This window comes from Sylvia atricapilla, chromosome 13, assembly GCF_009819655.1.
Source record: "Sylvia atricapilla isolate bSylAtr1 chromosome 13, bSylAtr1.pri, whole genome shotgun sequence".
Classification (NCBI taxonomy): domain Eukaryota; kingdom Metazoa; phylum Chordata; class Aves; order Passeriformes; family Sylviidae; genus Sylvia; species Sylvia atricapilla.
The window spans coordinates 19,722,213-19,748,586 of record NC_089152.1 but is presented as its reverse complement, the minus strand read 5'-3'; the positions used below and the strand labels follow the sequence as shown (position 1 = coordinate 19,748,586).

At 44.2% G+C, this 26,374-nt stretch overlaps 1 protein-coding gene across 1 annotated transcript in view; it reads left to right on the top strand.

Annotated features, from left to right (window-relative positions):
- Positions 1-26,374, top strand: part of TMEM266 (transmembrane protein 266) — a 58,986-nt gene that overhangs the window by 27,973 nt on the left and 4,639 nt on the right. Inside the window, exons 7-11 of the mRNA XM_066328755.1 lie at positions 330-386; positions 2,127-2,265; positions 3,769-3,884; positions 12,700-12,886; positions 23,075-23,125. Of these exons, the coding sequence (XP_066184852.1) occupies positions 330-386; positions 2,127-2,265; positions 3,769-3,884; positions 12,700-12,886; positions 23,075-23,125 (550 nt within the window). The remainder of the gene's footprint in view (positions 1-329; positions 387-2,126; positions 2,266-3,768; positions 3,885-12,699; positions 12,887-23,074; positions 23,126-26,374) is intronic.

The following is a 26,374-nucleotide window of genomic DNA, read 5'->3' as shown; positions in this document are numbered from 1 at the left end:
ATAGACTTGGGTCAGGAGGGTGGAGAGGGTTAGTAATCTAAATTGCACAAATCTGAAAGCAGAATTTTAGGAAGGTGGAAAACTGATGAGCATTTGAACTTGGAATTTGTGTGTGGAGGTTTTAGTAAGTCAATATAATGGTTGAGAAGTAATATCTGCTTTTTTAATATAGAAATTTAGCTATTTCTAGAACCTGATTGTTATTTAGAAGAAATGTATAATGCTTAAATAATACAAAAAATTATTCTCTAAATAGGTAAAGGGCTAAACATTTATCTAAGACTGCAATAACATTCATAATCTTTTTTCCCCCTAATCTATTTTATTAGACTATTTTGAGGATTGTGGTCCTTGGCATATGGGATTACATTGAAAACAAAATAGAGGTAAGCTCTCTCTTGGTACTGTTTCCCAGGCAGCCCCTGCAAGGTCATGAAGAACTGCTTTGGATGACTTTTGTTATTGACCTGGTGCAATACAATATCTTTTAAGGGAGATAAATACACGCATTCTTCTCATGATGCATTATCCATAGCTGAGGGATGCAGTCTCTTTTTCTGTGAGAGACTCAGAAGATTGCAATATTTGAAATGAATTTATCAAGGGAGGGATTTTGGTCTTCTTGCTCTTCGTGTGCCTTCTGTTGTTAGAGCTGTGCTGATCGACCTGGTGATACTGGTACCCTGAGATGTAAAAATTGTCACCTGAGTTTTATATCCCCATTGCCATAACTGAGTTTAAATTAGTTGTGTTAGTTGAAAAATCTCATGTAGTTACCTGGTAGTAAGTACTAGTTTGGCAAAAACCCCATTTTTATTCTGAAATTGTTTTGATAAACACTGTAATTAGTACCTCAAATTAAAAATTAGTAGAATTTCAAAGTAAAAATTACTAAAATTTTTGTAGAGAAAGAAAATTCATGTGTTATAAATAATACATTAATCCAAATCTGAGCAGAAATCTGGAGATCATGAAAACTAAAAGCTCTTTCTTGATACTGCCTCATAAATCACTACTGTGCAGGAAGAACCAGAAGACAATCTGGGTGTTCTTGGAGCTTAAGCAATCTAGAGACTTGCATATTTTTGTAACGAAGTTGTAAACATTTTAACTTACTTTGCTAAAAAAATGAAATTAAACTTAAATAGTTGATTCAGAGTTTCTTATTATTGAGGCTAAATGCAGCAGTTTCTGATAATTCATTTTGGTAATTTGGAATAGTGATATTTTTTACTGCCCACTGAGGGACTGTAGTAAGAAGTATTTCTTTTCAATACGCTGAATTTTTATACACAGTTCTGAATAAGTAATTCTTACAAAAATCCGTGCCCTGCCTCTTGATGCAAACAGTTGATCAGTGGGCTGTGGCAGCAGGGGAGGGGTCTCAGCAGGAATGAGAACAGGGTGCTGTGTTCTGCCCTGCTAGGGCAGTGTGCAGCAGACACAGCACTGCTGCCACTCTGCTCTGAAACACATTTACTGGCTCGTTTCTGTCTGACACTTTGTACAGTTGCTTTTTCTGATCTAATCCCAAAACAGCCAGTATCAGATAAATCATTCTGAGCAGTCCCAGTTGTCAAATTTCTTGCAAGCCTTGCTGCCCCATGAAAGTGAGAGCAGGCAGTCTTTCTGTCTAGGGGCACAGCCATTCCCACACGTGTTGTGTAGCCAGGACATGGCCAAGAGCCATCAAGTCTCTTGGCTCCATCTTTTTCTACTTGTCTTCTTGATCTCTTCATTTAGACAGTAAGATCTATGGATAGGGCCTGCATTTTTTTTTAATGACCCTATGCCAAGTAGTAAGTAATAAATACCAGTGATGATAAAACTATGGCTGTAATAACATTTAGACTATCACTTCTCCTTGGGGATTTTGGCCAGTATTTCCAAAATACCTTTCTCTCCCCCTGCCCTTCCACCACAATTTATCTCTCCTCACCTCATAAAAAGCACTGGAATTCTGTTGTGCTGCCTAAAAAGGATGCAGCCTTTCTGTGGCTTGGCCCCCTCTCATATCCCTTTCAAATAGGTACCATAATTGCGTTTCTTTTGGGCAAAGAGGGAGTCCTTCAAGATTTCAAAGAGGAACAGCAGGGAAAGGTTTGAAAAAACTGATTTCTCTCTAGGTGTTTGATGGTGCTGTCATAATCTTGTCCTTGGCACCAATGGTGGCCTCAACAGTGGCTAATGGCCCCAGCAGCCCATGGGATGCTATCAGCCTTATCATCACACTGCGGATATGGAGAGTGAAGAGGATCATTGATGGTGAGTGGGGACTCAGTTTGGGACTCCAAGCATTAAATGGCAGGCTGGGAAAAAGAGGTTTTAAAAATACAGAAAGATTGGCTGCTACCACTGTTCCTGTCATTGTCCTTTCTCTTACATTTTGCTAATACTGAACAGAAGAGAGTTATGACTCCCATGGAGGAGAGTAGGTCTGGAGATCATGGTTGTACCTCCTGCTCCCTAGGAACCTTTATGATTCATTGGTTTGTTTTCCTGTTAGGCACCTTCCCATCCCCTATCCCATAAAGTAAATGCCCTGACCTGTTTCATGTCTCTTGCCACCAGATGTCATTCCTGATTCTGAAGAATAATAGATTCCAGTCTGCTTTGCTGATATTTGCTGCACCCTCCCTGTAACCATACAGCCAGCTCTATCTTGGGACTTTATTTTCTAAGTTTTTGTTATTAAGTAAGTTTTATGTCAGACTCCAGGAGGATTTTCTTGCCCTGGGGATTCCCAGCTGGGAAGATGCTGTCTGCAGTGCTGTACATCCTGGGAATGAAGTGGATAGTGGTGGTGTTTTGCACAGACCTCTGTGGGGGATGTACCAGGGGAGATGAAAAGGCCTCAGCAAGTGAAAGTTGCAGAGAGCAGTCTCTGTGGCTGGGCCTGGAAGCAAGGACTTTAGTGTAGGTTACTGTGTGCTCAGCAGCTTCAGGCAGCTTAGAGAAAAGAAAGAAATGCATGGTTATTTTGCTCATGTGTGAAAAATCAGGGTTAAGTTGTTATTTTGGGTTTAAATGCCCAGCAGACTCTATTCAGAGCTCAGGACAGGTCATAGCCCTCTGATTGAAGCAGAAAAGAATATGTCAGGATTTTGTGTAGCTGTGTTTGTCAGCTGATTTTGTGTAGTATGTATTGACCAGCTTTTCTGATCAGTCTGAGTTTGCCATAGTTAAGACAGAAGCAGAATTTCTAGAGCCATTCAGAAAACATACTGAAAACTGGGCTGTAGCTTGAAAAGATAAATGCCCTTTTTTGTTTCTTCAAAACATCTTTCTTAGTCTGTTGTGTCCATTAAGGACTGGTTTCTTACCACAAAGTCTAGGAATTAAATGGTTGGGGCTCTGGAATAGTTCTTTTCCTGAGGGAGCTGTGCTGTTCAGGTTTAGAGGGAATGAGACTGACTCTAAAGAGAAAATCCTCCTACCCAGCAATTCAGGAAATCTGTGGTAAACACTGGGGAAGAGCTGTACTAGCATGGAATCTGGGAAGAGCAGGCACAGGCATTTCAGTTCAGCCAGGCAGATGGAGGTCTGACCAAACAGTATCTAGACACTGCATTTCCTGTGCTAGAAATCCTTCCCTGAAAAAAGTTCTCTAGTGCTGCTTCTGTTAGAAATACTCCATTTCTATTAGAAATACTCCATTTCTCTGGATGCAAGGGAAAGGGATGATGCTCTTTGGCCTGTAAAGGTTTTCTTTCTTATGAAAAACCGAATCACAGCTGGGTTGCTTTAAATTTTATTTGTGTTTTCCAGCGTATGTCCTTCCAGTAAAAGTGGAGATGGAGATGATGATTCAGCAATATGAGAAGGCAAAAGTTATTCAAGATGAGCAGCTGGAAAGACTAACCCAGATCTGCCAAGAACAAGGGGTAAAGTTCATTTATGTCTTTATTTACATGTATCTTGTCAAGGCAAATCAAACAGTTCATGTACTTCGCTGCACACTGAGCTTTGAGAAGTACCACTGGGACTTGTGTTGTGGGGTGACAGGTCTCAGTGCTAAGGAAGCATTAGCTGCAGCCAGGATATTATTGTCCACATGGTATTTGTCAAACAGCAGTCAGCCACCTCTGCTGCTGGGCTTGTATTTTCAGAGGTGAGGAAAACAAATGTCAGCAACAGAAAATAAATGGTTCCAGTAGGTCATTTATTGAATGAGTACAGCAAGCTTGACATAGTACTAACATACAAAAGCCGTTGTTGGAGACTGCAGCTAGTATTCCTAGTAAAAAGGAAGTGTAGTTAAAAACAGATGAATTTCTCTGCTTTAAATGCAAAAGGCAGCTTCCCTGTAGGTTAGTCAGAGACTCTTGGCAAGCTCAGAATGTTGCAGTAGAAGCTTCTAGTTCCTGGAAGCAAGTCAAGATTTAAGACTCTTCTCAGGCACCCAAATGTTCAGTGATTTAGTCTAGAGGTAAGGGAAGGTGAAGTTTGAAATATCTCAAATGAATATATTTTACCTGAAAATGGTGTAAAACCATTTTTGGGGCAATGAGCCAGGAGTTTTTGCCATTTGTCTTATGCAAATGAGTTCTTGACTAACTTGCTTTAAAGCAGAAAGCAGGGATGGATGCTGAGGCTTGGGATAACTGAGTGTTGAGGTGACCATCAGACCACAACAGGATGATCCCCAAGTAATTTACTTCTTGTTTCAGTGAAAGGGGAACTGTGAGATACCATCCAGATAAATCCTCGAGATTTCTAGCTTCAACTACCACTCCTGCCTTGTGGCAGGTACTTCTGAAATAGAAAACCATCAATATTTAGGTCCCCAACTGGATTTTTAGGTTTAGGTTCAGGTCTCCTGGATCTCAGCCTAGGATTCTGTGATGAACTGCTGGCAGTGCTGAGTTGCCTTGTCTGCACTGCATTCGGAAGACTGTAGACACTGTGTCGTTCCATAACACTGGTTTTGAGTCACTTATATTAACCATAACAAAGTTCTAAACCTAAGGCTTGTCTTCTGCCAAAAATTAGTAAGTGCCAATTATGTAAGTGTCTTTGGCAAAACTGCAGTTCTCTTCATAACACCTTTGCTCAGTGATACTTAGTGATTTGGGTTTGTCAGGGTTGTGAAATTGCCAGGTAAATGGAATACCCCCATTTTACAAGGGAGAGGTTCTCTCTTCACCAAACCCATTAAGCAAATCAGTGATTTCTTGAGTACTAGTGCAGTATTTTTTCTGTCAGACCATAGTAATGGTCTTGAGTCTCATAAATTGTAAAACATATGTTTTTAGGAACTTTGCTATACAGCCAGATAATATTCCCAATCTCTAAACAATTTTTGGTGTTATTGTTTCATAGTCTGAGTAGAGGTGGGCTCATTATCCCAGATGAGGGTCAGGAGCAGCTCTTCATTCTGAGCCAGGTACTTGTGAATGTCTGACTAGCGTAGCCCTAAATCCGAGCTCTGATGATTACAAGACCTGTACATCAAACAAAGAAATACTGCATTGGGAGAGGATAAATCTGAGAAAACAGAGCAGGTTCTCTTGCTGCTTTCGTGTGTCATCTGCTGTGGAAAAATACGGACTGTAGAAAGATGACAGCGTGCTAATCCCTCTTACTGGCCTGACTTGCTGCCAAACAACTGTCTCAGTTGTATAATACCAGGTAAATGTACTAATTTGCTGCAGCTAGCAACATAAGACATTGACACGAGCACTGCATCCTTTATTTGTAAATTATTAACTTCATAATTCAGTCAAGAGCAACTTGTCAGCATTATAATATTCACATTAACGTTGTGTACAGCATCTTAAGGGAAAAATGGCTCCTAATGGTATTTAATGTCTAAAATTCTGTCAGCTTTTTGCATTTTGTTTGATCCTGAGCCTTCTAAAGGGTTGCTCGTTCACGGTGTTTGCATGTACTTGTCTGTTTTTGAGGGAGGTTTGCCTGCAGCAGTCTGGCTGTGCCCAGAGCAGCAGCCAGGAGGATTCCAGGCTGCGCTGTCTGTGTGGTGCCAGCTGTGCCAGGGCAGGTGGCTGCTGGGGCTGCACTGCCCACGTGGGCAGAACAGACGAGTCTCCGTGGTTCCCTGCAGTCCAGCAGTGGAGGCAGGCACTGATTCACCCTGTGCTGCCACCTTTGTGACCACACTGGTGATTTGCATTTATTAGATAGTTAGAGAATATTCCTGTTGGAAAAGTTTCTCAGCACTTCTATTCTGAGATTCTGTGTTCTGTTTCTTATTGCTTTGCTGCTGCTCAGGCAATTTGGGTTTGAATTCTCAGGGTCTGGCTTATTCTGCAGATGAAATTATCTTGAAAGTTGCAAGCAAAGTATTAAATATTTCATTAGAGGAATTGGGAAAAATAGTTGGCCTCTTTTGCTTGGGATTTAAAACAAAAATAATTGGTGGCCAGTTCTTTGAGAAGTCCCATGCTGATTTGAAGCTGGTGCTTAATGCTAGGCAGACAAAACCAGAATTTCTGTTTTAAAAATTAAAAGCAGGAAAGATACAACTTCTCTTCATCTTTTTCAATTCTCTTTCTTTTGTCAGTTGTGGGTTTTTTTGACCAGTGATAAGGTATTGCAACTGTAAACTACATTTCAGTTCCTGACTGACATTGGAGATACACTTTTGCAAACATGGAAACTCTTTCCACGTTTTGCTTTTTGGCTAGCTGTACACCAGAATATATTTATAAATTATACTTGCACAGACCACCACTTTGTTCTCTGTAGTACCCCACTGCAACTGTTTGGATAGTTTGTTTTTTATTTATTCTGCATTGGCCAAAAAAGAGTTGTTAAACGGGAATGGAGCATGAGGGATTTTTAAAAATGAATAAAGGTAAAAGAAGTCTCGCTGCAGTCACTGTCAAAAATATGCAGAGTATGTTGCTGATGGTTTTGTTTCATCAGAATAACTTAAATTGCAAAGCAAAGTTCTAAAGTTTCATTAGCTACAAATTCCAGTCAGAGAAGATTGCTTTTTTCTCTGGAATCACCTGTAAAGGAATTTCCATTTGTGATAATAGAAATACTTACTGGATCTTCTCTGCTTAGCTTTCATGAGAGTAATTCAGCCCAGCCAAGAGTATGTGCTCAGTCTTATCACAGCAGAGCTCCTTTTCTGTCGGTTCCTGTAGAACTGGGGTTTTCATCATTCTTAACACTGCAACAACTATGGAAGCTGTAATTTCTTTTTTTATCTTGGAATATAATTTGTACAACAGCTGCCAGTTTAATGACAGGGCTATTTAGCTGGTAAAATTACCTATCGGAGAAATAACATGCGCTATCCTCTTGCAATAATTTTAATTTATTTCTAACTACCAGTCATTTTCTTGGTGGATGGAAGGCAGCCAAGGTCATCCTGTGTTTTATTCTACCTGTAAATCATTAGTTTGCAACTGTCTCCTGATTTTTATTGTTACCAACAATGGCTAAACTAATGGAAATAAACATTGGATTGTATCCTAGTGGCAGATGAGTTTTAGGGCAGGGCATTCTATACAGACAGCACTAACAGAATTGAGCAGTTATTGCTCCTGCATTAGACACAAGTAAGCTTCTGGCTAAAATGTTCATTGATCTCTCAGAAACTATGTCAGTCCTACTCTGTTGTTAGACCATTAAAGGGGAGTATTCCATGATTCACTGCTAAGTCTCTTTGAGTCTTACGAGTGTATTATAAAATATCAGCTAGGATGGGTGGCCCACTTCATAAAACCAGGCATGTAAAAGGAGATGTTATCTAGAGCTCGAGGTAGGTCTGTCAATTTACCTGCTTAGAAATAATCACCTAATGCATTATCTGAGTGAGGAAGTGCACAGGAGTGCCCCATAATTCTTTCTGGTGTGCTTCCTGACAAAATATGGCCAGGTTTGTACTGCAGGAGGACTGTAACGGATTTTGAAAATGGTAACTTTAAACTTCCCATTGATGAACTTTGTCTTCATGCCAGACAATCTAGTTACTCATCCTTCTGTAAAGTGTTCTGTATCTCCCTTTTTCTTGGTAATGAGTGTATTATCACATTAGCCACATGTGTTACACTTTTGTTCCTGTCTTCAGCTCCATCGTGGTGGGGTGTACCCAGATGCTCAGAGGGGCACAGTGACAATACACAAGCATGGAATGGGCAAACTTCCTGTGAAGTCCAAGAACAAACGTTTTAATTATGAGAATGGGCAGGCGCTGGTGCATCTTGCCAGGGAGGTGGTGCCCGGTACATAGCCTGGAGATAGTCAGAATTTGAGAGGACAGGCTTTCAGCAGCCTGAGCTAGATGGAGCTGCTTCAAGCAAGGTGTCTGACTAGATGGCCCTCCCAGCTCCATTTCAGCTTAGATTATTGCTGGGATTCTATGAAGTTTTCAGAAATATTTTTTTCCTTACAAAGTATGTTGGAACTTACTGTAAATACCCACCAGAAGCCACTAAAGTATGTGTAATTAAGGAACATGAATGTCATGGGTGTCCTGGTAAGTAAAGTCAGTAGCAGCTTCAAGTGGGCCAGTGCTCTGTTTGTATTCACCGTGAGTCAGGAGGTGGTTTACCTTTCTCTCCTTGGTCACAAGTCATCTTCCACACAGGAGCTTTTTTTTTCTCACTGACTCTATATGAGATTTGCAAGGTTCTTCCACAGAGCTGATACCTATGAGCTAATTTATACAAATCAATCCTACAGGCTTGAGGGAAGGCTGGTGGAATACAAACTGTGGTTTCCTCAGTCCAGCTCTGCTGGTCCAGATGTACACTCAGATCACTATACATCAGCTCCTACTGCAAATAGAAATTTCATGTGTTACCTTGGCCCAGTTTTAACTTAAAAAGACTGTTTTGTTTTGTACCTCCTAAAGATTTATTTTAGCTGCTCTGGACTGCCTGAATGCAGTCAGAGCAATCTCATTAGCTCTTGTACACATTAGAATTGCCTGGAGTCAGTGTGCAGTATAATATTCTGTAGGTAGAAGCACCTACAACCTCATTTGCTCATGCAGCCTTTCATTGCATTTTGCCTGTAAGGAATGTGCCCTTAGACTTAACCTTTGTTTTAGGGGGCTGCTCTGGGAGGCTGACACTGTATTCCAGCATCCCCAGGATCCTGGGATAATTGTTAGGAAACAATTCCCACTGAACCAATCTCCTCTGTAGATCCATGCTTTTTATGAACAGAAGTTCTGGTTCTGGTATATGACAGGGGACCATGGGTACCTGGGTTGGGTGCCTGTGGTGACCCAGGGTGACAGCAGTGCCCAGTGCCCGTGGCAGGGTGATAGCGGTGCCCCAGCTCAGTGCCAGTGGCAGGGTGACAGCGGTGCCCGGTGCCCGTGGCAGGGTGACAGCAGTGACCCGGTGCCCGTGGCAGGGTGACAGCGGTGCCCAGTGCCCGTGGCAGGGTGACAGCAGTGACCCGGTGCCCGTGGCAGGGTGACAGCAGTGACTCAGTGCCAGTGGCAGGGTGACAGCGGTGACCCAGTGCCGGTGGCAGGGTGACAGCGGTGCCCGGTGCCCGTGGTAGGGTGACCCGGTGCCCGTGTCAGGGTGACAGCGGTGCTCAGTGCCGGTGGCAGGGTGACAGCGGTGCTCAGTGCCGGTGGCAGGGTGACAGCGGTGCCCGGTTCCTGTGGCAGGGTGACAGCGGTGCCCGGTGCCCGTGGCAGGGTGACAGCGGTGACAGCGGTGCCCGTGGCAGGGTGACAGCAGTGACCCGGTGCCCGTGGCAGGGTGACAGCGGTGCCCAGTGCCCGTGGCAGGGTGACAGCGGTGACAGCGGTGCCCGTGGCAGGGTGACAGCAGTGACCCGGTGCCCGTGGCAGGGTGACAGCTGTGCCGGTGGCAGGGTGACAGCGGTGACCCAGTGCCGGTGGCAGGGTGACAGCGGTGCCCGGTGCCCGTGGTAGGGTGACCCGGTGCCCGTGTCAGGGTGACAGCGGTTACTCAGTGCCGGTGGCAGGGTGACAGCGGTGCTCAGTGCCGGTGGCAGGGTGACAGCGGTGCCCGGTTCCTGTGGCAGGGTGACAGCGGTGCCCGGTGCCCGTGGCAGGGTGACAGCGGTGACAGCGGTGCCCGTGGCAGGGTGACAGCAGTGACCCGGTGCCCGTGGCAGGGTGACAGCGGTGCCCAGTGCCCGTGGCAGGGTGACAGCGGTGACAGCGGTGCCCGTGGCAGGGTGACAGCAGTGACCCGGTGCCCGTGGCAGGGTGACAGCGGTGCCCGGTGCCCGTGGCAGGGTGACAGCAGTGACAGCGGTGCCCGTGGCAGGGTGACACTGGCGCTCGGTTGGTGCCCGTGGCAGGGTGACAGCGGTGCCCGGTGCCCGTGGCAGGGTGACACTGGCGCTCGGTTGGTGCCCGCGGTCGGGGTCCCGGCTGCAGTTCCCGCGGCGCTCGGCAGGTGGCAGCAGAGCCCGTGTCCCCGTTCGGGACGGGCGCTGATGCGCTCGGAGACGGGACTCGGGACTCGGGACTCTGAGAGGAGAAGCTGCCCGGCCGTGGGGCTGTAAAACTGTAAAACCTGTGCGGTTTGGAAAGGCTCGCTTGATCCCCAGGAACTGTGAGTGGGGATAAAGTGAGCATTTCTGCTGCGGGCTCCTTCTCCTTCACACTTGGATAATGCAGTCGTGCATTCAGGCTTCTGATTGTTACAGTGCTCGGCAAATCTTTGTAAATGCTGAAGTTCCTTAAATTGGATCCGATGATGGATCATAGTTATTCGGCTGACTTTTGGATAGTTCTGTCTATTTGTGTTAAAAATGCCTGCGAAACAGTCTTCCGTGAAAAAAGGAAATTGTGCTATACCTCTAGGCCAGAATTAAGCATTTTAATAACAGTTATTTCTTTTTCTGACACATGAATGTTTTTGAAGGGCGAGATGTGGAAAAACAGAAATGATGTTTGAGCTAGATAGCATGAAATAAAGATCTCCAAATTTATTTTTTACCTGTCATGTTTGAGTGCATTTCTTCCATTAAACTGAGGGGGTGTCTGAAGGGGTATCTTTCTCTGGAAATATAAGGTATTCCTTGTGATTCCTGTTTCTTTTTCAAGTCAAGGATAAAACCTGAAATTCCCCTATGTTCATACTGGCACAAGCACCTTGAGCCTCAAGATGCTTCAGACTGGCTGAGAACAGAGTTAGCAGTGCCAGTTGTTCCTAGCAGTAGGTTAACACAATGCAACCTGCAGGAATCTGCCATGCAGGCTCCATTGCAGGAAATCAGGGAGCAGGGCAGGATTTTGACATTTGCTGATTGCACCTGACCTCTGACTGCCACTGCCAGAAGACCTTTGGGTAAAAGCAGTGCACACTTGCAGCCAGCTGTTTGCAGCTGCCAGGCCTCTGTGCACTGAATTGCAGATGGAGGAAAAGCTGTGTGCTTTGTTAGAGCCCTGGATTAGCTGCTTTGAGTGGGATCTGGAAAGCTAGAACTGCCCTTTGGCTTTCTAGATTTGAGTCTTGCAATGGGCCTTCCAGTTACTGTAGTTCCCTCCCAGGTGCTCTGGGAAGCAGATAGGTTCCAAGTCTGGCAAACTGGAATCCCTTTTTCTTTCCTAAATCTGTGGAAATTCTATTTAGTGTCCTCTCCCTGTTGTTTGAACCATGGCTGACTGCAGGGGAATGAACGGGGTGTGGTGATGGGTTCCAAAATCTGCCAGTGAAACAGCTCTGAGTCACATCTGAGGGCTGAGAGGCACAGCCAGGTGCACTCAGCCAGGGCTGGTCCACACCACTTTTCCAGCATGGAGGTGCTAATTCCATATGTGCTGTGAGTGTGGAGTGGCAGCTGCTGTGTCCTCCTGCTCTGCAGTGGTCTTCAGGCCCTGAACCAGGGAAGGCCCAGCAGTGCTGCATTTGAATGTTTGCCTGTTACTCTTCTCGTTTGTTTCCCTCTCAAACTCTAGAATTGGACATGACTTGTTCACTGCTGTACTGCTGATTTTAAAGAGTTACTCTTTTAAAGAGAAACTCTTCCTTGCAGCCCCCCAGCTGTGCTGCGTGGTACAGGGAGTTTTGTCCTGCTTCTTATATAAGGGTTTAAAGGGTGTCCACAACCTCTCCAAAAAACCATTTTCCTTCTTGCATTGTGGGAGATGTGTGGCCATCAAAAATAAGCACAATCTCCTGTATCCTTCAGTCAGATTGTACCTGGTAACTTCTTTTTGTCAGGTGTCTGCTTTATAACACTAGTCTTGAGCAAATCCCCTTGTGGCTGCAGAAATTCTTTAATATGTTTGAGAGGAATGGCCAGAAAAGGACTATTGTATCCTCCTCTTGTGTAGTTAGTGAGGGAGGACCATTCTGGGTGCTGCTCAGAGAACCTCCCCTCCACTGGAAGCCTCATTACAAACTCTAGTTAGGGATATTTGTCATCAACCTAACTCCCTAAATGCCTGTTAAAAGTGGTCTCCTTCTATAAAGGTTACATGAGGTTGGGCAGTAAGACTGTTAAAATTGTCCGAAATCTTACCTTCAGGACACGGCTGTGGAAAATGGAAGACCAGCATGAGACAGTCATTGTCTTTAGATTATGTGAGAAATGGTTCAGCTCACATAGGCTCTGGGAGAGCACCACCAGCTTGGACTCGTGTCCTGGCTCAACCACAATGTTTGTTTTACCAGGCTGTAGTGTTTAGTGATAAAATGAGTAATAGGTCTCCAACTGCAGCATATAAACTTCTGGCCATGCTCACATGACATCGGTTTGTGGCGTTGTTTTTTCTTCTAGTTTGAAATCAGGCAGCTGAGGGCCCACCTTGCTCAGCAGGATTTGGACCTGGCTGCGGAGAGAGAGGCTGCACTGCAGGTCCCACACGTGCTGAACAAACAGAGCAGCAAGAGGTACAAGGTGGTGGCCGCTGAAGACTCAGACGATGAAGCCACCGAGAACATCTCTGAGCTGCGACCTGCACGAGGTGAGTGCTGCCTTGCACAGCTGATCCCTCCACAGTGGGGTCAGTGAACACCTCCACTCCAGCAGGAATTGATTGCTTCCCTGCAGGCTGCCATTTCCCCTTGCTGCAGAGAGGCTGCATCTGCTCTGAAGTGGCAGGAGCTGTTGTATTGGGGAGCAGGTTCTAAACAGAGCCAAAGAAATGACAGGGGAAGAAAATGGCCATGATGTACCTTCCTGCTCTCCTCGTGATTAGATTCATCAAACACTAGAGAAGCAGCAGCCAAATGAAAGTTGGCCAAAGGATAATCACTCAGAGGTAAAAGCAGGGAAATTGGGAAGAACATTGAAAAACACTTCTGGTCTTCGGCCACTTGCATTTCTGTGGTTTGGAGAGGACTCCTGCATCAGCTGTCAGGCTTGCCTTGCCTGGGCTGTGCTCTTAGCAGTTTCCTAAAGCTTCCAGTGTTTGCTAGGGCAGCAAAGGGAAGGGCAGTGTGGGCATCCTGCTTGCATGTCTGAGTGCCACGTGGCTGTGGTGAAGAGCACGCTGCTGCCTCGGGGTGTCTGCTGGGCAGCTCTGTGGCTCAGGGCATAACAGCAGTTAAATTTACTTGGATCAGATTTTATTATGTAAGTGCTAGACCTGATTTCATTTCTGGAAAAGACAAAGCTCCTTTCCTGTGATCCACCAGCCCTTCCAGTGGAGTGCAGAATGTCTCCTGGTTTAATGTAATATTCCAGAGAAGACAACACTTTCTGCCTTAGTGGTATATTAATCTTCCTTGGGCATCTTAGCTTAATTATTGTGATTCTGTTGGAATTAGAAGTTTGCACACTCTCTTTATGTTGGTCAGACTCCTTAGAATTCAAGGGACAGACGCTTTAAAAGCTGTTAGTCATTTTCAAATTATAATCATTTCCTTTCTCTACAGAGTAGTGAAAGCACGTAGAAATTGTTTTGGTTTTTTCCTCTTTATAATATCTAAGTAATAACTACAGTAGAGCCATTAATTATTCCTGATATGAAATTGTACTTAAAAGCAGACAGTTGAGGAGACTAACCCCTAAAATGCATTTCCCTTTTTTTTTGTAGTATTTCAGAGGTTTCCCCAGTGGATATATTATAATTTATGCATGTGTTCCTTGTGGGTTACATTTGGAACTGAAGAGTGTTGCACAGTGTAAGGAGGCTTGCTGAAATTTTAGTGCTGTGGAGGTTGATCTAAAAATTTTTCTGTCCAAGGTATTCATTCCAACATCCAGGTTAACAGAATTACTCATTTTTCATGTCTTCGTGTAAAATGTTGCCCACACTTGCAACAAAGTAGACACCCAATCTTTAGGATTGATTTCTGCACTTAGGTTACATGATTAGAGGGGTTTGTTCTTTTTACTGAAAAAAAGACATTCAGCAAATAAGAAAACATGGATTGCTTCACATACTGGGTAAGGTGCAGTTATGTTATATTTAAACATTTATACTGAATATGCAGAATAAATTTCCAGTTCCTGGAGATCATCTAAAAGTACCAGAGAAAATGTTTTTTGTGCACTGTATTATATATTGCATACAAAGTCTTTGTAGATGCATTGAATGCCTGTTGTCAGAACCGGAATTAGGATGACTGTATTTGAACAAGTAGTTGCTGTGGAATGAGGCAGGAGCTGGACTGGAGAAATCTCCTGTGTCCTTACACCAAGGGCCAGCAGTCTGTGGTAGTCTCCCATCACATGGGGCTTGCCAGCACAGGGTGCAGCTCAGAGTGCACGAGCAGTGGTGTTCAGTGTGCACAGCTCAGGGCACATGCAGTCAAGGCAGAGGATTTCATATGCATTTCTGGGATAATTTTGCAGTGCTGGCTCAGGGATTGCTTCTATGCAACTTGGAAATCTCAGCTCACAGCTGGAGAAGGCAGTTACCTCTGGGCAGTAAGGATCCAGGGCCAGCCCTGCCTCATTCTTCTCCCTCCCCATCTCGACTGGGACTTTCTTCTCCAGCTCTCCAGCACCAACTTTTACTCCCAGTGATACGCTAGCAGTTGCTGCAGCAGCTTTCACCATCCTCCCTTTGCCATGCTGGCAGTATTTTCTCCTTTTGCACCTTCCTGAGCAGTGCAGGTGTCAGCCAGGGCTGCCTGTGCTGTGCAGGTGGAAGCAGGGCACGGCTGAAGATGGCTCCATGTCCTCTGTGTGGGAAGGGCATATGCAGTTGGTGTGGGATCTTCCATCTCCCCACCTGCTCAGGTGTGTGAAACACTCAGAGAGGTGGTTCTGCAGAGCACAGGAGGACAATTCCTGTACCCTCCTGCCTCTCCTGCAGTCACACTGCCTGGGCTGCCTTCAGGCCTTCCCACACCACTTGCTCTGTCTGGAATTTCAGCCACCAATGTTTTAACACCTGACCTTTGGGTCAAGGGTTATATTTTGCAAGTCTGTGTGTCAGACCATGTTAGGGATTGCTTTGCAACTGTTTTCTCTGAGCTGTGTTTTTCCTCCTTAAAGATTCCAGAGTGAGGCTGCAGCTGATCATTCTGAGTGCCACTTGGCACTTGTGAGCTCTGAAACATTCCTGCCATGGCCTATTGCACTGCTAGGGAGAGAAGTGAGAGACCAGGTCACTTCCACTGTCAAGAGGAAAGCAGCAGTTCAAAGCCCCGATTCAGCTGTTTGGCAGAGCAGGCTCTGATGTGCTGGTTTTTTGTGCTCTGGCAGAATATTAGCCCTACATACAGCACCTGAGGCTGGGGGATGGAATGGAATGCATGTATTTTTTTCCGAATGAAACTTTGTCAGCCTTCAAAAAATCGCTGTCTTCAGAGAGCTCTGAATTCTGCCAAACCAGCAAGCTTGAGTTGGCTAGAAAACATACTGCATGAGAAAATGGGATATTCCATCTCAGGCTAATCTTATTTCCCCCATCTATACTGAACAATGGAAACATTCAGTGCAGAATTCTTCACCATGAAAGGCTGATGGAATAAGAAAGCATTGAGACTTTTTACTCATTTCCCTACCTGGAAGTTTTATGGGACAGTGCGTAAGTTAAAGCTCCTCAGGGGCAGCTGTAGCTTGTACTCTGTTATTCACAGAGGATTTTGTGCAGCCATTTACTACAGCATTCAGTAAAGTCAGTCAGGTAACCCCAGTACCACATGGTATGTGCAGCACCTCAGGGAATCTGTGTAGGGACACACAGAGACCTGCACCAAAAGAGCTCTGTGTGTGCTGGCTGATACGGGAGTTTCCAATTGCTTGTTTTCACCCAGATTTTCCCTCAGCAGATCTCCTGCTCTTCATATTTAAAGTGCCTTGATTGCAGGTACGACTCTGGGAGAAGAAAGGGCTCTGGTCGGATGGACACAGGGCTCTGAAAGAGTCCCATAACTCCCCAGCTAACATTTCATGCCTCTTCCTAAAGGCCAGTCTTGTGCTAATTCTGGGAACAATGAACTGCTCATTGCTTCTGTCTCTCCAGAGCAGTTCACAAGAGACCAAGAGTAGGACTAACTCCATGGAAAATATATGGAGGATATATTGTATTCCCTAAGAAGCAGGAATTTTTTTCACCTTTAATTTGCTTTGAATTGAGGTTTTATTTCTCTTGACAAGAATTTTATCTCCAGAGCAGACAAATGTGAATGCTGAAACAGTTTTCAGCCTCCAAGTCAAAGGGTACCAATGTCAACAGCAGGAAACAAATAGACCCCAGAGAAGGGCAGGGCTGGAGGAGCTGCAAACCCAGGGCAGAGCTCTGACATTTGCTGCACTCTCAGAGCACTTCAGCTCTGTTTGTGAAGAGCTTGGGCTGAAAGCTGCTGTCTGTGTGAGTGCACAGCAGCATCACTAATGATGTACAGGACCATTGTGGTCAGCCTTTCTCTGAGAGCAGGGAAATACTGAGTGCTCTTTTCTTCTTCCCAGAGATGGTTGCCATTTCACATAATGGCAAATATCATCCTATCTATTAATCGTTAAATTATAAAGGAAGTTATAAATTGTAAAGGACTTTGTACCCTGAACGGTATGTAAGTGGTCATGGTGAGAATAACAGCTAATGTTTTCTTGTTCTGCACAAATCATTTTTAGTGTTTGGTATACAAAGTTCCAGGCTTCAGGGAATGCCAGGTTCACAGTGCCCCCTCTAGTCATTAATACTTCCTTCCAAAATTTATTATTCTTTAATCTTTCCTATAACATATGAATTAGAGTCCCCAGTGGTAATTTCTCATTTTCCTGTATATATCATTTCAGTTTTTGAAATTCTACAGTACTGCCATGTTGTAAGATTAATATACTACCCTTCCATTCCTTTGAGCAAGAACCGGAATTTCACATTGCCAAAAACCGTTTTTTAACTGTTCTAAGTCAAATTTCCATTTTTATAGGGTTAGCAGTAAGTCTTTTGGGGAACTGCTGCAATTTATGATCATGCTTTAAAGAAAAGTAAAGCTTGCCCTCCCCATAGGTGCCCACTATTTTGTAAGTGAAGAAAGTAGAATATTGGGAGGGGAGCATAAAAAATTCTGGAGCTTTGTAGGGCTTCCCTTAAGATTTTATTCATAAGCTGTCTGAGAAGGCAAAGCAGGGCAGTGGAACAGATTTTGTCAGTTGTTCCTTGCAAGGCAGTCTGAGCTGGTTGTGTGCTTTTAAACTCTAAGCCAGTTCCTTTGGTGATCATCTGTTAGTGCTCTAAGAGAACCCTGTTAGTGCAAAACAATAGATAAAAAATAGTTTATGGTTATTTTCAAATGCTGAAATGTATCTACTTTGATGTCTGTTCCTGGAAATGGAGTATCTAAGTGCACACCACTTCAGCTTGGCTTCTCTCTAGGTGCCTCTTTCAGGCTTTGTGGGTTCTCTGTGCACTGACCGGCCAGGCAGGAATCAAAGGAAATAAACCTTAAGCAACACTTACAGAAATGTGTGTGCAGTTAGTGGAGTCAGGCTCTTGTATTTCATAGTCACCAAATGGGTGGGGTAGAAACTGCTCACTCCCAGAAGGGGTGAGCCTACAGTCACGGCTGTGAGGGTGAAGTTGTCTCTCATCATTAATGTGAAGAGGTGTGAAGACACTGCTGACAGGTAAAGGAACACACAACTGGAATGTTTTCCACTGTCCGGGCATGCCTTTCATAAGGATCCCTTTCATGAGCAGATGATGCTCTCTGTGACAGCAGTGATGTGTTCTGCCCTCTGCCACCCTTCCAGCAGCTTGGGTTCTAAAGTATTACAAGCATTTTTCTAATTCTCAGATTACATTTATTTATTGCCAGTTTAGAACAGTTTGTTGTTGAATTTTTTTTTTTTTTTTGTCTTGGTGATTGTTTTGGTGGCAGCCATATTCTTCCTTAGCTTTGTATTTTAGACTTAGCAAATGTTGCTGTTTCACAAAAGCAGACCCAGATTCCTCGGAGTCTGCTTCTGTTGTAGCAACCAGCAGTCTGAGGCTGGTTGTACTGAGCCAGCTCAGATGTGGATCTGCTGATCCATACTCAGGGAACAAGGTTGGGAAGAGCACTGAGAGTCCCCCAGGCCATCCTGTGCCCACAGCCACCCTGATACAGAGCTGTGCTGCATCCCAGCTGTGCTCCAGTCAGCTCTTGCTGCATCATCTGCTCAAGTGAGGCCCAAAGCCTCCCATTTGTTGTCAGGATTCTGTGTTTCTGTCCCAGCAGCATCTGCTGATGATGGAGCCTGTTGCATATTCCAGATTTCCTTCTGCACAATGACTTTGACCACAGGTTGATTTCTTACATAGGACCAGGCTGAAGCTGTTGCTCTGTTTCATGTGCAAGCTGACTTTACAGTTGTTCTCAAGATGGAATATCCATGTGCCCAGGCATCCATCCAGCCTCTGCAGGGACTGGATGTGTGTGTGAATTGAAGTGGCGTGAGTACTGCAGCTTGCACTAATGTGGCAATCTGTCTTCAAACCAAAGGCAGGAGGAATCTCCTGGAAAGTGCCAGCTGGCTGCTCCTGGTTCCTGTTGAAACAGATGAAAGATCTGCCACTTTAGAAACAACCTAGTAAAGATTGTTTTCTGGAAGGAAGTTGGGGTAAGACATTACTCTGAGGACTCACTTCCTCAGTGGGAGGCTGCACAGCAAAAAATAACCTTCCAATTCAGAAAATTCAGCTTGGAGAGACAGAAGGCAGTACAAACAATGAAAATGAAAATATGAAATAAAATACTTAAAGTATTTCAAAATAAAACCCTCTTTTTAAGGCCTTTTCTTCTATGCAGGGGAGTCACAGATCATTCACTTAAGGCATTGATGAAACAATTAAAGATTACTGTTGAGGTGTTATAGAACTGAAAGAGATCTGCCTTGGGTGGAATGTCATTTATATGTTTCACCAAATTTATTAGGTTTTTCTGAGGCCAAGAGAGGGAGATTGCAATGTTGTCTCTTGGGTCAGATGAGATTATATGGCACTGTACTCTTAAGTAGTTTATTACTCCCTGAACCATTGCAGTGTGTGTTTGGAGTCCTGCAGGAAAAGAAGCAGATAACTTGGAAAACTTCATCAGACAAAACCCAGTAGTTGTCAGACAGATCCTGACTGAGAGCCACATGTTTTTTCAATAAGTGGGATTTGGGCAGCAGGCAGAGACAGGACTGCACTGCCGTGAACAGCCGTGCAGGGGAGGCTGGCTTTATGTGAGATAGGGCACAGTTTGAGCAGCCTTCCCAGTCAGACATTCCCTTCTGTGGGTGGGCTGGGAGTTCTGATCTTGTTGAAGTCAGCCCCACTGTCCATTTGTGCTCTCTGCTGCCTCACCCTTTGGAGTTGTCAGCCCACGCTGCTTGAGCAAATTCTGCTCATGGACCAGAGAGCAGTCTGTTCTTTTCCTTCCTTCCCCTGCTCAGCAGAGCGCTCAGCTGGATCCCTGCACAGGATCTCACTGCCTCCATGCTACCACTCTGCAGGGAAGATGGTAGTTCCATCCTTGTTCAACACAGGTGTTCACATGGGGAAGATCTGCCTCACTCTCCCTTCTCAGCTCACACCTTTTCGGTCTTCATCAGTAAATTTCCTGTCATCCAGATTTCCTCGGGGTCATTTATTAAGGATGGATGTGGCACAGAGGGACGTGGCTTAGTGGCAGTGTTGTGTTTCCTCATAGACTCAGTCTTAAAGGCCTTTTCCAACAGAAGAGTTTCTGTGATTTCTGCTGGTACATGTAGCAAGAGATCCCAGTCACCATCCATTGCCATTTTCATGGGAATTAAGAGAGAAATACTTTTCCTTTTACTTACTGCCAGTTTTTTAGTTTGCTACAAATGCTGTTAAGGCATCTTTATAGCTAAAGATGCAAAGTCTGTCTCCTGGAAAAGGAAGTGCAGGTAACATTTCTGTGTATTGGAGGAGATGGATTTCTAGGAAAGAAGAAAAACTAAATCTGGATCCTGAAAATTCCAAGGTGGTAGAAATAAAATTAAAATAAAAATAATAATGAAAAAAAAGTTTAAAAAAACCCCATGGAAATTGTGAAGAATGAAGTATTTCTTAAGACAACTCCCCTTCTGCAGCTGAAACTGGAACAAATTGACAGCAGAAAGCACTATGTAGAATGTAAATAATACAAGTGCTCTGCCCCTTGTGTACAAAGCTGGTCTTCCTTGCTTGCTCCTCCAAACTCCCTGCGTGCCACCAGCTGATCCTGATCCCATGGGACCCACTCCGAGCAGGGATTTCATCTCAAAATCCCCACAAGCACTTCAGTGTTCCGTGGTGCTGTGCACAGCTATGGCTTTGTGGGTATATTTTATATGCACAGATAGGTGCTTTCAGTTGGGTATTTGTTGCATTATTTTGAACTCCTTTTTTCAGCAATGTAGAATATAATGGGAGGTATACTGGAATTGTTTATAACCTTCAATGCCCAAAGCAGCTGAGACTCCCATATGATTCAGATGAGTTTAATTGTCAGTTTGCTTTAATGTAATGATTCAGAAACTTAATCTGTTGTTAAAATATTTATTCTGCTGCTGTTATTCCATTACTCTTTATTGGTTTTTATTCATAAGAAACTACTCAAGGTTGAATATGTCTTTTATATTTATGTACACATGCACATAAGGATATAGTTATACATATATATTTGATTTATAGCTAAATAGATCAGCAGTGGTGAGCAATGACAGTAATAATGCCATCATAGAATAACATTAAAGTAGGCAGCTGAGAGCTCCCTCAGTCTTGTGTGCCAGTGGTCACACACAGGGCCATGCCAGGCCAGAATTCTCCTCCCAGCTCAGAGGGAGCAGGGGCAGTCATTTCTGGATTTCCTGTCCAGGTGTGTGGCAGTGCCCACTGCTGCCCTGCAGAGCAGCCTGGTTCTCTTCTCCCTTGGTTTGGAGGCAGCTGCTGTTTGGGAGCAGTGCCCTGTCCCTTCTGTCAGCTGGCAGGGCAGTCAGTGTTTGCAGGCCTAAGGAATTGATTTGAGCATCGCCTTTAGGACATGGGAAGCAGGTGAGTGACTTCCAAGTGTTTCCTGTCTTCGATGCAAAGTATCTTGGCATTTAGAGAGACTGTACTGGGAGCACCCAAGGCCCCTGTTGGTGGCTTTTGTCAGGTGTCAAGGGAGGGTGACCCTGGTCCAGCCAAAGTGCTGTGCTGCCTTCCTCATTTGTCTGCATAGAATTGGACTTCAGGATGCTGAAAGTGCCCTGCCAGTAATACAGCTACACGGGCATTTTCTGAACCAGAACCTGTGTCTGTAGGGCTGACAGGTTTGTGGCACTGAGAGTATCAATCATGCATGACTGAAATGATGTGTATTTTAGTAGCAGATAGCTGAAAAGCCTTGCAATGTACTCCTAAATCAGCGGCATTGCCTTGAGCTACTCTGAGGCCTCTTTTTTAAACTCAGGCATTAGCACAAAGCACACCTCTGACTGCAGGCATTTAAAGATCAACAAGGGCCGAAAAAGCTTTTAAGATCCAATGAAACCAGAAAAACAACTACATTGCCTTTCAGTGTCAGGTTAGATTGCCTTCTTACGAGTGCAGCTATTTCAGGTACAGAGTGCTTGGTGGTTTGGGTGTTGTTGTGTGAGGAAAGTGTTCCCTGGAAAACATCTGTTTCTTTCACCTGCAAACCGCAATGTGCTGTGATGAGGCAGGACTGTAGCCACAGAGACCCAGGGGACGAAGGAAATCTGGCTCAAAGGGATGAGCATGGGTTTCTGAAACATGGTATCAAAAAGAGCACTTAAAAGGAGAGAATGCTTTTAGAGCACAGATACACTGCAAATTGGGCAGGTCAGGTTGCTCGGAAGCCTGACATTCTCTGGGCCTGCCAATCCTGTTTCTTAGCAGCAATGTTTGCCATCTGTTCAGAACTAGAGAAGTTTCCTTTTTTCCACAGCGGTATAATGTTCTGCTTTTCTGTAAGATAACAGTAAATCCCTGTCATCTGCAGCATCTAAAATCTGTACATGCAATAGGGCTGCTGCTTTCTCTTCTGTGGTCACATCGTCATTTTTAACTTGCTGTTGAAGTTCAGGTGTAGCTCTCGTGCATGCACTACAAGTTTAGTACTGCACCCTTGATTAGTAGAACTTTTTAGTTTTAAGCCAACAAATAGTGTAATGTTAGCATTATGCTGTATATTCATGTGCATGTGTTATGTACACCAAAATAACTCTTCATTCATTTAAAATGGAAAAGACAAGACATTATCTTAGAAGGTAGGGAATTGCACATTAAAATGATATATGGTGCCTCCCTCTCTCCTGTGGAGGAGGTGACCTCCGGATGTCAGTGCAGCAGCGGGTCTGTCTGTGCAGATGCCCTTGGTTCAGCCTGTCAGGATAAACACCAGGGTTATTTGTGTGCCCTGGGTGGGAGGGGAGGGCCCTGCTGACCTGGGAAATGCCCGTGTTGTGTTTGTCACTACAGAGCAAGGGGAAATGGCCACCGCACATCAGCCTCTGGAAAGATCACAGAGCACCTTTCCTTTGGAGCCCAAAGTGCCTCATTCCCAGGCTGCTGCTGCAGAGGATTGTGAGAAAGGATGATCCAGTCCCTGTGTTGGTTGGCTGCAGCCACAGCAGGGATGGAGTGTAATGCCTTGTGGCCTAAAATTTCAGAGCAGGTGGCTCTGGGCACGCAGGGAAAGGAAGCCTTCCATGGGGTGGGATTCAACCATTTAATGAAATAAATGGTCTTCTAAGGGCTGCCTTTCTGTTCTTTCAGAGGATGATATGAATAATTACATCAGTCGATACTACAATGAGCCCAGCAGTGGTGAGTGTTGCTTGAAAATACAAACGTGAGCAGTGTTTTTGCATTGCGTTGTGTGCCGTAAAGCAGGTGAGACTGAGCAGTGGTGTACATCTGTCCTGGAATGAAACCCACCACAGTCTTCTGTGGTCTGTGGAAGTATGTGCCAGTAGTCATTCTCTGAAAGGTGAAGGGCCCCAAGCTTGCTGTTGCTGATGGGACTCGGGATAGTTTGGGGATCTGGGAGGGATTAATTCCCTGTAGCTGGGCTGTCCAGCTCACAGAGCAGTTCAAATGGATCTGAGAATGAACACTAGGGACAAAAGAAATGAAAAGAAGTGGGGAGACAGCTTAGCCCAGCACCACACTGGGAATCTTTCAGAAAGGTTAAACAGAATGGTGGGAAACCTCAGCAGCTGGGCCTGAGCTGAGGGCAGCCTTCAGCTAGATGTTCCTGGCAGGCGTCCTGCTGGCCCAGGGGGCTCTGCCTGTGCTGGGGGCTCTGCACACCGTGATGGGGGCTCTGCACAGCCCAGCCAGGGCTGGGCATGCTCTGCCTGCCAGCACAGGGGAGGCTGAGCAAGGCAGGCTCTGACAGGTGACAGTGTGCACTCCCCTTATGTATATAACATTTTGTATGTATACTAAAAATGTGTGTCCTTAAATATGTGTTATAAACGTACATCCCTACATATACATCCCCATATCTATACAGGGTTATAGGGAAAAAAATGTGTGTGCCTGGATATACATGTACATAGAAACTACACAAGGTTTGTGTGTGTGTGTGTGTATAAATATATATGTGCATTTATGTATATATATAAAATGTACTACATACTTTACCCTATATACAGTATGCATACATACTGAAATACAGGTATATAGAGATAGATTAATCTGTATAAGGATGTGTCTAGTATATAGATAAAATATGTATATATGTGTATGTATATAAATCTGTAGTGTATTCTACATATCCCATATATATAAACACAAACCGATACACATCCATAAAGATGTAAGTAAACATACACATGTTTGTATGTGTATGTATGTAGTGTATCATATATGTCTCTCCAAACATAGGCACATCCCATATGGGTATTACGTGAGCAGATTTATACACATATAAAGGTGTTTTGATTTTGTGTATACATATAGATGTATCTTTATATAAATATAAAGATGTGTGGAAGGCTGTGTCTCTGTACATACTGGGATATTTTATTAGAATGCATATAATAAATATATAAAATGTATAAAGGAGTGTGAAAGGAGAGATGGTCAGAATATATGTATATATTACAGTAATACCATGTGTATGTATTACAGAAATGAAAATATGTATCTCTGCATAATGTATTGTATATCTTTAATCCTGTGTATACATCCACACATAGGCATATAGATGTATATGTAGCTGAAGCTACATAATTACTAAACAGAAGGGGGTGTGAGTGTCTGGTCATAAACCCAGCTGCCATCCAGTGGGATCCAGGCAGCTGGAGAGGGGGGTCCTGAACCCTGCTGGCATTCAGCAGGGCCAAGGGGAAGGTTCTGGCCCCGTGTCTGGGCACAAGCCCAGGCTGGGCACCAGGGGATCGAGAGCAGCCCTGAGGACAAGGACGTGGAGCTCGCCTGCCCCGCTCAGGTGAGCCCCCCTGCAGAGCTGCCCCAGCTCCAGCCCCGACAGGAGCAGGAGCAGGATCAGGAGGACGTGGAGCTGCTGCAGCGGGGCCAGAGGAGGCCCCAGAGCTGCCCAGGACTGAGCCCCTGTGCCCTTGGGCCAGGCTGGCAGCACTGAGGGGGCCGAGGCCCTGGCACAGCCGGCCCCGAGAGGCTGCCCCTGGATCCCTGGCAGTGCCCGAGGCCAGGCTGGACGGGGCTGAGCACCTGGCATGGTGGGAGGTGTCCCTGCACTGGCAGGGCTGGCACTGGATGGGCTGGAAGGGCCCACCTAAACCATTGGGTGACTGTGAGCACAGGGATATTGTATTGTCTGTGTCCAGTGTATCATTTCTGTACAGGGGGAGATAGGTATGCTTGCTCTGGAGGGTTTCTGTATATTGGTTCATAGAACAGGATATGTGCACATGAATATGGCTACAGTGTGTTCCTGCATATTTAAAGATCTGTAAAGGCATTTGTACATGTTTTGTGTCTGCAGATTTATATTTTATATGCATTACAAAATATGTGTGCACGTATCATGTAATGTATTATGGCTCTATAGCCATATCCACACATGGAGAGCAGTATACTTAGATATGATTATGTATGTGTACTATGTAATTTGTATAAAGATATTTTAAGTGTGGCATATATATGTGTATATATATGTCTATCCCATATATATGAGGATAGATACATATTTATAAATATGTGTGAGAGAAACTGTGTATTCATACTTTAGATTTCTTAGGTAATATAAATCAAGGAGGTGTGAATGGCTGTATACATGTATTTTTATGTATCACATGTATGACCTATAACATGGGTCTATCTCTGTGTGTATGTTTCATGTTTAGGTATTATAATTTATATCCCTATATACAAATTCCCCACATGGATACATACAGAGGGGGAAAAATTGTGTCTGTAGATTTTATTTTGAAACATAATTATATCTATATTAGAAATGTATATGATTGCATATACATCTCTCTAATCTATTTTATGCATGTTACGTGTATATTTTACATATAAAATATATACTTGTTCTTCTATAATTATATAGGTAGATAGAATTTTATATATAGGCTTATCCTCTATCTGTGTATGTATAAATGAGTCTCTTTATGTGTATAGATGTGGACAGATACAAAGACAGGTAAAGATCTGTGTACTACATTCGTATTTTATATATATATAAATATATGTAAAGATACATATATAGATATAGGGAGACATATATGTGGGTAGGTATGTGAGAGCCTGTTTAAATACATATATGGTTTATATATCAGAAAGGACATGATATGTATTATATATATAATATGCATACATAGTAGATATATTGTGAAGGGAAAACGTTGATATGTGCATAGAGACATTCCCTTATAAATATGGATGTCTATATATAAAGCTGTGTATATGGGTATATAAAACCTGTATATATGTGTGTGTGAGAGAGAAAGCCTTTGTATCCACAGACACATGAATTATATAGAGAGCTATTTTAAAAATGTACACACATGCACACAGGGGTATAAAGTATTGGTTTTATTTGCGTTTATCCCTCTACATCCATCCCCAGGCTCTACAGTACTA